Source organism: Phalaenopsis equestris, unplaced genomic scaffold (genome assembly GCF_001263595.1).
Source record: "Phalaenopsis equestris unplaced genomic scaffold, ASM126359v1 Scaffold000002, whole genome shotgun sequence".
In the NCBI taxonomy this organism is placed as follows: Eukaryota; Viridiplantae; Streptophyta; class Magnoliopsida; order Asparagales; family Orchidaceae; genus Phalaenopsis; species Phalaenopsis equestris.
In genome coordinates this window covers 64,201,998-64,215,119 of record NW_018164444.1, presented here as the reverse complement: position 1 = coordinate 64,215,119, position 13,122 = coordinate 64,201,998, and the positions used below count along the sequence as shown (strand labels likewise).

The 13,122-nt window shown below is 35.9% G+C and overlaps 1 protein-coding gene across 3 annotated transcripts in view; it reads right to left on the bottom strand.

Moving 5' to 3' along the window:
* Nucleotides 1-3,847: 3,847 nt before the first annotated feature.
* LOC110032176 (protein EXECUTER 1, chloroplastic) overlaps nucleotides 3,848-13,122 on the bottom strand; it is a 37,328-nt gene continuing 28,053 nt past the window's right edge. The window contains exons 5-12 of one of the 3 annotated variants that reach the window (XM_020735716.1): nucleotides 12,048-12,126; nucleotides 11,054-11,755; nucleotides 6,293-6,413; nucleotides 6,021-6,190; nucleotides 5,096-5,170; nucleotides 4,921-5,013; nucleotides 4,569-4,708; nucleotides 3,848-4,156 (exon numbers count right to left, since the gene is read on the bottom strand). In XM_020735716.1, the coding sequence (XP_020591375.1) occupies nucleotides 4,619-4,708; nucleotides 4,921-5,013; nucleotides 5,096-5,170; nucleotides 6,021-6,190; nucleotides 6,293-6,413; nucleotides 11,054-11,755; nucleotides 12,048-12,126 (1,330 nt within the window). In that variant the 3' untranslated portion in view covers nucleotides 3,848-4,156; nucleotides 4,569-4,618. Of the gene's footprint in view, nucleotides 4,157-4,334; nucleotides 4,443-4,568; nucleotides 4,709-4,920; nucleotides 5,014-5,095; nucleotides 5,171-6,020; nucleotides 6,191-6,292; nucleotides 6,414-11,053; nucleotides 11,756-12,047; nucleotides 12,127-13,122 lie in introns of those variants that run through there. The other 2 variants (XM_020735724.1, XM_020735732.1) reach the window with 2 other exon arrangements.

Sequence of the window (13,122 nt, the reverse complement as noted above, 5' to 3'; positions counted from 1 at the left end):
CGTCGCAATGAATCAGGATTTCCAAATATCAAAAAAAAAAAAAAAAGAGAAAAAATCAAATCCATGGAAGAAAACAGATCGGATGATTCAGATTGTCCATGTTCTTTCGAAGGAAATCAAAATCGTCTTCTAATTTTCGCAGAGGAAGGAACAACACAAGAAATCTAAGCAGCTAGCAGTGCAATCGTAGCAACAAGAGCAACTGATTCAAAGAAAAAATCAAAATCAAAATCGAAGTCAAACGGAAAAACAAAAAGAGGGAAAAAATTTGATGGGGGAGAGAACTTACCATTCATTAATGGCGTCATCTTGAGGATCGTCAGTCGTCGACATCCTTTGCGCAGTCGGAGGATCCATCTCTATCAATCTTCTCTTCTCTTCTCTTCACTTCTAGTTCTCAGAGGAGGAGGAAGATGAAGAAACTGTGAAGACAGAGAGAAGCAGGGGTAGAGATGGAGAAGATTGGGTGGGTCGAACCCACCATGGCGTTTTTTATATAGGTCTGGTTTTCATTTATTTATTTTATTTGGAGTGAATGCTGTGAATTTAGCTCCATATGGCTCAGAAATTGATTCGAATTTATGAGCCAAATTTTTACACCAAATTTTTTCGAGCCGGTCTCAAGCCTACTCCAAACCGACTCGAAATCGGATCGAATTAGTGTTGTCAGGGTTGTGAATTTAGCTAATTTAACTCGAAGATCATTAATCGCTCGAAAATTAATTCAAATTTTAGCTCTGATTCAGATCAGATCGAAATAAATGAGTCGAACAACAACGGGCTAAAATTTTGGATTGAATTTAACAGCCCTACTGGAGTTGACTCGGACTAAGGGAGGTTACTTTCGGCAATATATTAATTGCACTACATGTTCATAGTTGGAAATTTGAATCACTGGGATGGCTTTCATGTGGAAAGATTCTTCAATTTGTACACGTGCTTAAATTTATAAAAGGGGGATTTACATGCATAAACACTCATAAACTTTTGATATTATATATATCACCCCTCAAAACACTAGAATAAAAACAAAATTAACACCCACCGTTAGGCCGAAGGAAGGAAGAGAAAGACGAGAGTTTCAGATATCTTTGTAAGTTGTGATTTTGTCATTGTCTTCGACGCAGTTTCTCGTACGTTGCAATCCCGTCGCCACCAAAAGAGAAAGATTGGTGGTTGGTTTTTCAGGTGGCGTTGGAGCCGAAAGAGCAAGATAGGAGTTTTGGAGATCTTTGTACGTCACAATTCAGTCAAAATCCCATCATCTCCTTCTGTCGAGTATGATCATCCAACATCATAACACGGGATCTTTTCTCCTTGAAATTATGTTTTTGCCTACATATCACGCAATTTTTACATCTTTATATATATATATCTTACATATGCATGACAATGATCACTTAGTTCTTGTTTTTTTCATCTTTCTGATAGGTCGATAGCAAGCATGAGCTCGAGTGATTTATGAACCTCAAAAAGAATCATGCAATAACTCTAAAAAAAAGGTAAATACTAATAAATAATATTGGAAACGACGACAAAGGTTTGAAATAACAGTCTCACTATTTCGTTTTAAAGGGGTCGATTTAAGTCATCTTATTCGAATCAAATTATAATCAAAAGCAGAGAGAAGACTTGCGAGAGATAAAGGGTTTCTATGGGGCAGCTGCATCTTATTAATAAATTGTTAATCAGTAGTTGATCCAGATAAGCTAGTTGACTGTTTGGTTGGTGTTGTTGGAAAATTGTTGTCTTGCAATTTTCTAGATAAATGATCATTTTGCCCCTGTGCAGTAATGTTGTTTACAACATAACTGTCATAACAATATATTTGATATGTAAGAAGCGAAAAACCGCTTCAGAACAGTACAAAAATTAAGATACATACCTCATTTAACAGTGAGTATCAAGTTTGCCAAAAAAAAGAAAAAATTTATTAAAATTACTATTAAAATAATGATAATATTAATTTTAAAATACAGAGAGAACGTATGTCACGAGGTACATCGTCATCTAGGGATATCATCCAACCCCGATCACTATCGGCAGTAGAATCTGTCAAACTGTCTGCCCACCAGAAGAAGTCACACTTCTCTGTGATGCCTCGCAGACACTAGTAGAACTGTCTCCTGAAGTTATATGTATGTCGTGAAGTCAGTAGGGAAGTCTGTAGTTCGCAATGGCAAAACACTCATCGAGAGGTCCTTGTAATCCTAGAACTCATCTTTCTTGAATAATTCAAAAGACAATTCATTAGTCATAACAAAAGTTGAAATTGTTAACATAAGTAATTAATTACAGTTTTTTTTGCATGCATGAGGTCTCATGGAAGTCAATATACCAATGAACGAATGTCACTACAAGAGACAACAAACATTGTAAAAAAGGATTTTTGGTTACCTTTAACTCACTTAATATCAGCTACGTCACAATTCAGTCAAAATCCCATCATCTCCTTCTGTCGAGTATGATCATCCAACATCATAACACGGGATCTTTTCTCCTTGAAATTATGTTTTTGCCTACATATCACGCAATTTTTACATCTTTATATATATATATTATAAATCTTTAATATGATGTAAAAAATCATCCCTATCTAATTTTAAAGTGAAATATACATTTTCATCTAAAGTATTATAAATATAAATATAAATTTTTTGGTGTTAGAAGATATCAAAATAAATATTAATTATGTTATATGTATGTAAATGTCCCAAAAACTAAGGATTTATGGTGCAAAATGCCGAAGTTGCTATGCTTTATCGGGCTTAAAATTTGAATCTGCCATGATAATTAAAATATTTGGTATTTATATATATACCATCCTAAATATCTATTTTTTACATATAGCACAAGTAAATATTAATATTTATTTTTCTAACACCAAATTTTTTTAGGGAATTTCACGTACATAGCACACAATTCTTATGAATTTCATATTTACCCGGCATATTATTTAACAATTAAAATGAGATAATTAGTGCTACTTTTTATGCACGCTCCCTGAGGAAACTGTTACATATGATCAATTATTACATCCATCGATACGATACGATCCACGCCGTCGACCGAGCATCCGACTTACCAGACATAATATTTTCTCGTAAAATAAAAGATTAAGGCATGATATCTTTTACGTGTTAGAGTACTTTGGGAGTTAAATTTTAAATATTTTATGAATTTAACGCTAAAACCCGTTCGATATAAAAGTTCGTGATTTAGTAAAAGAAAATATCATTCTAACAATATTTTCTCGTATTAGAAAAGCGATACGATCTTATGTTGTATTCTCAAAAGGGATTATATACAAATAATAGCTAAAATGACCTTAAAAATATTACATTGAATAATCAATCATTATTCAAATTTAGCTCTCTCTCTCTCTCTCTCTCTCTACGCGCACAGAAAAATTTATTCGTGTTCATCTTACCTGCTTCACGAGCCGAAAATGAGTTGCTCGTGAATAAAAACAACATTAAATATGAAAATTTACATACACCTTAAATATGTAATAATGCTGACATCTGACAAGATAAAAAAACAGAACAAACACCCTTCAATCTGTTGCCTAATCAAACATGCATAAAGATTCCAATGCACTAGATGGATTTTAAAAACAATAATAACGAATAACATTAATAATAAGGGGCATTTACATACATACCACAAAATTGCTATATATTTACATATCTAACACCTAAATTTTACTTTTTTATATTTATACCACCCAATTTCTTTGATATCACAACAAAAACATCAGAATTTTGACATCTAAAAAGCGAAATACACCTATTCATGCAAAAGCGAAGCGGCATATTGTAAAGATTGAAGTTCTAAGTGTTTAATATGTACATATGTAGGAATTGAGTGGTATATATGTAAATATTTAAAGCAAAAAGTAAAGAATTTCTCTAAATATTATGATCAAATACAGTAAGATTACTTTACATTTCATGACATAAGTTGTTTGGAAGAGTATCTCTGAGCAATCGAGTAAACATTGTGCATAGAAGAAGTCATTTATACCTGAAAAGATCCGAGAATGACTGCATAGAAGGGGAAAAAACCGCCGGAAGATCTAGAGAAGATACAGTCTAGTTTAAGAGTTGTTATTGCGAATCCGCATCTCGAACTTAAGAAGCAAATTTCAATTCAGCTGAAAAACCAAATTTAGGGAAGTTTACATGTATACCGCGCAATTCTTATGTAAATTTAATATATAAAGTTTGCAGTTTACATTTATAACAACTTGGTGTCATGAACCAACATATGAAAATACGTATTTCACTTAAAAGATAGTGATCGTGGTATTTTTTATTTGATGTTAAATATTTGAGTGGTATGCATGTAAATATGAATGCTTAGGTATCGGATATGTAAATACATTTATAACACTTTATTTTAGCACAAACTATCCTCATTCGGCGAGCCGAAACACGTCACTGTCAATGTCAGAGAAGTTACGCAATTAGCGACTACGAATCGTTATTTTAAACGTTTCAACAATCATCATAGTTTGAATAATCATATTGCATTCCCAACAGGAAAACTGGGAAGAAACAAATTACCTTCAAACTTGAGATGAGCAGGCTGTTTCTCTTTGGTTTCCAGAAATGATCTAGTCTGGAAGCCTTAATCGGTTGAAGAATACCAAGAAATGCTGTTCAGGAGCCCAGTAAACCAATCCAATAATAGGGCCTCTGATGTTCTGTTAAAATAATGATGGAAAAAAATTTTAGGAAGATTGACATACATTCCCCACAATTCCTATCTATTTACGGATCTAAAGCCTAAACATTGATATTTACATTAATACCATCTAACCCATCCAATAACATGCCAGATTACAAGAAAAAATCAAAGAAAGAAATGAAGAAAATGGGTGGCTGGTGATTATGTTTATCGAGAGATCGAACGAACCTTCCCGTCAAGAATAACGAGCTCTCCATCGACCCACCGAGGATTTTGAAACCCCGGATCGGCAAGCCTTCCTTGTGCCCTGTATCTAGCAATCTATTAAAAAAAATTCAAGTCACGAACTGATGCAAGAATTGCTGCAATAGATGTTTCCACACAAATTTTCTGGGTAGGTTACCACGCCAAATTCTTCAGGAATTATCCCCTTATGAGGAAGTAGATTTTTCTTGCCAACCTTTGCCCGGAAAACAACCTACGGCAACAGTGCAAAACCATGAAATTTACATTTTTTTGGATTATTTTGCAAAATGTTACATAAAATGAAGATAATTAACTCTTGCAATAGATTTTTTTATGGTATTTTAAATTCTTAAATGATAAATGACTACTATTGAGGTGGGTGATATTCCATTTGCAATTCCACAGTATATGCAGATATTAAACAAGAAAGATATAGATTTCATGTCTAGATAACTAATGAAGCATCATCCAAGATTCATGTCTAGATAACTAATGAAGCATCAAGATTCATGTCTAGATAACTAATTCATGTCTAGATAACTAATGAAGCATCATCCAAGATTTCATGTCTAGATAACTAATGATGCATTGATACTTCAAAACATGTGTCAAGCTCAGACAAATACATAAGCTCTAACACGTTCAGACAAGTATCTAACAAAAATTATGCCATAGGTGTTTAAAGCCTAAATTAGGGTAAAAAATTAGTGAAAGATAGCTAAAATCACACTCTCATATACTTCATTCTCAAACTCCATTGCATTTCTTCAGTTTATCTTCTTCTGAGATCTAGCAGCTTATTCATGTGAGCAGCACAAAGCTGGTATTCTTTATCGAGCATATTCGCATCAAGAGTTCATCTTCATCAGACGGTCATCACAACAGCACAACCTAGAGTTTCGCCAATTTCCTCGAAGTAGCTTCAACACACATCCCTAGCATTTTTGATTTTTAATTCCACAACCACTATAACAATGTTAAAGATAAAAAAATTGTTGGACGAACAAACCACTGAAGAACATATTAAAACATATATCAAATGTACCAAAATTATAGATATTCTAGGAAATATAATGGCAAACCTGTCCAGCAGGTATAGAAAGAGCTCCGGCCAATTTATAGGCTTCAACATACTCATAAAACTCCAAATTCTTGAGCTTCTTAGGACCATCATCTTCATGCCACTGACCAAATGTCCGTTTCAAATGGAGAAGCTCAGAGGTATACATGCCATGAGCACCAATGTACAACCCTGTTAAGCATGGTAATCACGTAGGAGAGCTAAAACATCTTTTTTTCACTATATACTATCTCTTATAACAAAACAAAATATTGTGTCCAAATGGATAAGTACCAATAAGAGGATCTGAAGTTGTCGGTATCTCAATACGATTAAAATGTGTTGTCCCGACCAATGATTGATTTTGATTATGATTTATAGACAGACTAATCAATTCTCCAATATCAACAAGTACCTGCATAAAATAAATTATATTTTAAAATGAGCAAGTCCATTCTATAGTAGGTCAAATTTCGAGAATAACAACAAAATTAAGTCATCTTTTATGACATACTAAATCAAGAAAAAGAAGTTATTAAATCTATTAGCACAATAAATATTATAAGAAAGGGTGACATTCCCAAATAGTAATTTGGGTTCCAAGAGCCTAGAGATTATCTGAGAAGCTTTTAAATTGCAAAAGAAAAAGAATGCCATACTTCAAAATTTCTAAATTTATCTTCCAAATACTCCAAGGGCATTGTTAACATTACTTACATATTTGAAAACAAAAGGACGTCAATCTTCCATTGTCAAGATCCAAATATACTAAACAAGTTAGTAGAGTAGACAAAGGTGCTAAGTCATATATACAACATTCTTGAAAACAAAAGGACGTCAATCTTCCATTGTCAAGTCATATAATCAATAAAAAAGTTGATAAAGATACAGTACAAGTCATATAATCAATAAAAAAGTTACTAAAATAAACATTTAACAGATCAAATTTAGTAAAGTATAAAAACCAAAAATTAAAAGAAGAAATTTGAAACTTATAATTACATGAGTAAAAATTGGATCTATTATACAAAAGAACTGGATATATATGAGGTGCAGCCTAAGTTCAATGAATAAAATTAATAAGAGATGATATGCAATTAGAGAATCACGTGATGACGCAGGCGCTGAATGCGCCCCAAGGAGGTTTGCTTCGATTCCACGGGGGCCAGAAACCCCATGAATTGTCAGCAACAGGATCTTTCATTTAAGGAGTTCACAACCCAATTCGACTGTTTGCAGCTGAAGTGCAGCTGACGGAGCCAAAGGAACACACGATAGCCAGATATCTTAGGTATGAAACCCGTCATTAGCAATGTGGTACAACTAAAACCATGTTGGACGTTAGGGGATATCCAGACACTAGCCTTGAAAGTTGAGATGCAGCAAAAGTAAAGCAGGCAACAATCGTCCTTCAGACCACCATCTTCAGGAATGCAGTCGTCTGCAACTGCTACAGCCAACAAGGGTACCTCGAGAGGAAATAAGAAAATTAGACAAGGAACCAATAGGTAGATCATAGTGGAAAAAATCCGGAGAAAGGTGGTTCCTCCAATACAGTGTCGGTCGAGAAGTGTTTCAGGTGCCACGGTTAAGGTCACATAGCCTCCAACTGCCCAAAAAGTTGAGTCTTCACACTCACAGATCAAGACGCCTTCGAGGAAGTCGATGAGGAGTTAGAGGAGAGCCTAGAAGAAGAGCTTCAACTTCATGCAGACGAGGGAGAAGCGTTAGTTGTTCGGAGAGTATTGCAGTTCAAGCAGGAACAAGACCAATCCTAGTTAAGGCATAGCATTTTTTGCACCAAGTGCATCGTCAAGGAGAAGGTCTGTAGTGAGATCATCGACAGTAAGACCTGCGAGAACGTGGTATCCACGCTCATCATGAAAAAGTTGGTTGAAGATGGGAAATAAGATGCGTGTGGATCAGTAGTGCCTAGTTGATTTCTCCATTGGGGACCATCTACAAGAATAAGTATGGTGCGATGTGGTTCCTATGAACGTCTGTCGCATTATGTTGGGTAGGCCTTGGTAGTTCAACCTCAAGACTCAACACGATGGTTTCAAGAACACTAATTCTTTCAAGAAGGATGAGATATATATCGTTTTGCTACCTGCTAAGGATATGAAGGGCGGAAGCGATACAGAGGCTGCATTAGTCCCCTGGACCACTTTCCTGCAGTCAGTTAGAGATGACCTGGTAGCACTAGCATTAGTCCTCCTGAAAGGAAGCGAGGTGGAAAGAGAGATACCATTACCAATGCAACCATGACTACAGGACTTTCGGGATGTTATAACCAACAACTTACCGGATGGAATACCGCCACTAAGTGACATCCAACATTCCATAAACCTTATACCAGGATCTGTATTGTCAATGCGACCAGCTTGTAGAATGAGACCTGCGAAATACGAAGTCAGCATGGCAATATTACCGCACGAATGGATCTATATAAAACACAAGATTTCAAAGACATATGGGAGCAGTGTCAAGATAAGTCAGCAGTATTAATGCACGAATGGATACTTGTTCCACTAGAGTCAGTTATGCATTCTTCGGTGTTCACTAAAAGAACCCATTGTCCAAGGGAGCTAAAACGGAGGATTAGAATGTCACTTTGGCAGAGACAAGACCCTCTCCCTCGTAAGGGAGCATTTTTTTTGGCCCGATCTAACGAGAGATGTGGACCGACATGTCAGGTAGTGCAGGACTTGTCACCTGACAAAGACAAGGGCTCAGAATGCGGGATTGTGCACGCCACTTCCAGTACCATACCCACCATGGGTCAACGTCAGCATGAATTTCGTGATGGGACTTCCAACGACACAAATGAACAAGGACTTCGAGGGAATAGGGAATGCACAAGAAACCTTAATAAAAAGCAACAAAAGAAATCAAACAACACCGTGAGAGGCATAAAAGTCTTTCGAAGGTGAGAGAGATGTAAAGGGAGGTGAAGCGAACTCTGGACTAGGTAGCAAGGAAAATAACAGCTAAAAATCCGCTAAATCGATTCACTAAAGAAACCCCAAAACGTCAAATCACGTATGTGATAGATGAGAAGAGTTGAATGCATGTGGAGACAAAAACCAAAAATGATCGCACGTGTCAATCACCCGCATATGAGGTGTTTGAATCGACAAAAGTGTCATATTCACTTGTGTTTCCTAGACATTTTCCTAGGTAACCCTTCCTCCACAAACCCGAACACACTACTCGAGCTGTTAGAGCAAGAAGATCGCACAGACAAGTTCTCATGGGGACAATCGCACTAAGATGATCACGCACATTTTTTTTTCTTGTTGTTGCTTCATCATTTTACAATCACATTTTCATGTATAAATAAAAGGATATGTATGTATGTATGTATGTATGTATGTATGTATATATATATATATATATATAAATAGATACCGTTGCAACCATTTGTATTCCCAAGTTACAACGTTGACGTACGGATGAGTTTGTTGTAAGAACGGGCAGCTACTGATAGCGATCGGTGGAGAACAACAAGTCGTGGTCGACGGCGGTCGATAGTGGTCGAAGTTAGTCTACGGTAGTCGATGATGGTCGACGGTGGTTTCTGATGATCGACGGTAATCGACGGTGACATGAGCGGTGCTGGACTTCAGCTCATTCTCAAAGCTTCAAGTTTTTTCTCAAACCTTAAGCTCTCCTCCCCCTCATGAGAGAGGTGGGTCTTTGTTTATAGAGTTTCAAGTGCAATTAATACAATAATATGAACCACTCTAATCAGACGGTCTGGAGAGCTTCCTTCAATCATACGATGTTTGATGGACATTTGAGTGCCTTAACAATATCAGAATTGAGCATTCTTGGGCTGGTTAGATTCATCTTATCGAGATGCTCGGTTCGACTAAATCTCGCCAGATTCAACATTCATTTGACCTCCCCAATATGCTTAAAAATCTTCCAAAAGTGGTTTAATGGCTTGATTTGTGCTTAATTTGACTTGGATTAGATCAATTTTGACATCATTAGGTTTCTCTCGTCAAGGCAATCAGTTTGACTATAAATTTGTTGAACTTTTAATCAAAGTTTGAACATCTCTTGTATATATATATATATATATATTCACCTCGCTTTGAGAAATTACTTGGCTAGATTGTTTAAAAAATGATCTTAATATTAGAACTAAATGAAAAATGACACTCAATATGACGCAATGAAGAAAAAGGATTCATGTAGCCGACCCTACTTAGTGGGATAAAGGTTTTGTTGTTGTTGTTGTAAATTAATGTAAAATTAATAAGGATTTAATCTTCATCATTGATGTAAACCTCCTATACCTGAAATTCATTAATTACTCGGCAACTATTTGTAATACTAGCAAATGCTCTATCATACATATTTTTGATAACCTAAAAATAGATTAGTTATCATAAGACTCGATCATATATCTGTTCAAGCTCAACAAAAGTATTTAATTGTTTCATTTCAAGATTAAGCAAAAGTATATGAAGATCTTTTTTTTTTTTTTTTTGCTTGCTATACTATTACATTAATTGTCCTAACACAAAAAATTGCAATTTAAGTGGATCATCTTGACATGAAGCCAAATTCATTCTTTCATAGTAATCTAGCTTTTTGTTATGTTCTACAACTTTCTACCATAACTTTATTGGATAACTCATGAGTGTCATTCTCCTGAAGTAACAAAATCTTAAACACGTCAGTTATGCTTAAATAAAAGTACAAAAAAAATCCTCAATCAGATAACATCACCTTAGTTTTAAGGATTCCATTGAGAATGTTTGTTAATCAAGGTGTAATAATATCATCTATAACTTTCCATATCTCAATAGGTATCACATATAACTTAAAACTTTACCTTTATACTTATTTAGAGCTAACTCAAATTTATTTTTATATCAATCGATAATGTACCAATTTATTTTGTTTATCTGTTCTTAGAAAAATATTGTCTAATATTGCAGTCTCAGAGCGTTGGCTCCAATTAAAAATGTTTCACAAGGTTTTAAATTATAGGTAAAATGAAAAGAAAATCATTAAATCTTAATGGAGGAAATGAGAAACCTTAAGAGGCGTTTTCTCTTTAGCAATGAAGGCCTTAGAGAGATCAGACCTAATATGCTCAGAACTCTTTTGTAAAGAATGGGAAACAGTTCTGTTGTGTGAAGCCTGTCCTGCCTCAGATTCATGTTGCAAATCTTCTTGCTTGACAGAAAAGGAAAAAGATAGATGGTCCCTTATCTTTAACTCAGCTGGCACACGAACAAGGTCTTTAGGAGGCACGTCAGCAGCTATATTTTCCAAAAGAGTACCTACCACAAATTTCACAGACAGTTCACTTTGCTCTTCAGTTGTATCATCAGTTTGATCTCCACCAACCATCTTAATTTCTTCCATATCGCTTTCTGATTTAATATATTCTTCCTCAGAGTCTTGTATTTCTCCATCACTGCCTTCATCTTCCTCTACTATCCGTTCAATAACTTTAGAAATCAGATCTCCATCCACCTTCCCCGGTGCTACCACTTTAAAGACTTTGACCTTGACACCAGGGATAACATCCTGCAAGATGTTTTTGATGCCTGCCAGCCCATCAATCCAATCGGGATCATCATCAACCTCTTCAACAGTTTTCACATCTTTAGAAGACATATCAGTAGGTACTTCAGCAGAGCCATTATTTTCATTTAAGGTCCGAGCTGATTTGTTTGCAAACTTTTTTGATGCGTTTGCATTATGCCCAGTATTTCGCTTCAAATAGACTGCCTGAAATGCATTTCTCGGATCAATCAATATAAAAGTGTATTATACAAGCAGTACTCCAGCAAAGAAACCATAACTATAAATACTTCTCATTTTTATAGACATAATGATGTTTTGTAATAAAATTACTATGACCTCCCACTTGCCAGGAAATGTAAATGGCATGATATTCTTTAAGCTTCCATTGACGTTTACAAATTAATTAATCAAAAGGAATGCCTTCCCTAGCAATAACGATTATATCCAACAGAATTAATAAATAAATAAATAACAGTCATCTTTCTCGAGAAAATACCTGCTGCTTATAGCCTTCATCATCACAAGTGAAATAAATTTCAAATAATGGAGAACCAGGTTTAGACATGGCAAGCTGCCTGAAAACATAGTGACAAACAAAATAATTTCAAGGTTCAAAAAGCTTGCGTTAAGCAAAATACATTAGTTAAGAGAAAACAGTTTTTCCAAACCTGATTTATACATTCAAAATTAACTGAGTAAAATAAGTTGCAAGGAATCTGCTTTTTTACAGCACAAAGGAAAATCAATTGTGTAAGCTGAACAATGAGACAAACAGCTGCATAGATAAAGCTTATCTGGCATCTATATGAAGGACAGTACACAATGGTGGAACAAAGGGCATCTATATGAAGGACAGTACACAATGGTGCGTATGTATAATAAAGTTCACGGTCTAATGCATACCCTGAAGTAAGCTACCTCTTTGACGACTTCAGAATAACAAAAAAAGGGAAAAAAAATTTAGAAAACAAATAGCACGCATTATTGCATCCATAACTTTTAGAAAGTTGCAGCAGAAGGATTAAAGCATTTCAAAAGAATAGCTGTCATCTTAGATTGTTGAACGGGTTATCTAAAAACCCTTCTGACGTGGGTGCGAGACACTCCTGTGCGAGCGAGAGCACTAGACCGGGTCAACCGTCCAAATTAGGGCCGGTTCAGGAAAAACCTAGGCCCAGCAGCCTAGGGCGCAATTTTGACAGGGTGGGAATGCTGCCCGCCTCCCTCCTCCTTCCTTTTCTGCTTCCCCCTTCTTGTAGGGGTACTTATTTGCTGTTTTCAGAGTTTTAGGGTTAGTTTTGGTTGCTTCCAGATTTCAGATTTCTGTGTGGAGTTGTTATCCCAGTTCTAGAAATGTATTTAAGATGGTGGTGCTCCGGTTATATCCTACTCCTAGGTTATCCTCTCTATCTTCCCTCTCCCAGCCTTCTTCATCCTTCCTCCTCTATACGCACACCCCCCCCACCCCCCCTTGCTCCCTGTTTAACAGCCCCTACAGCTGCCCTTCCCCCTGCTGTCCAGCTTTCCCGCCTGTTCCAGCCACCTCGTTGTCTCTCCTATATACAATGACC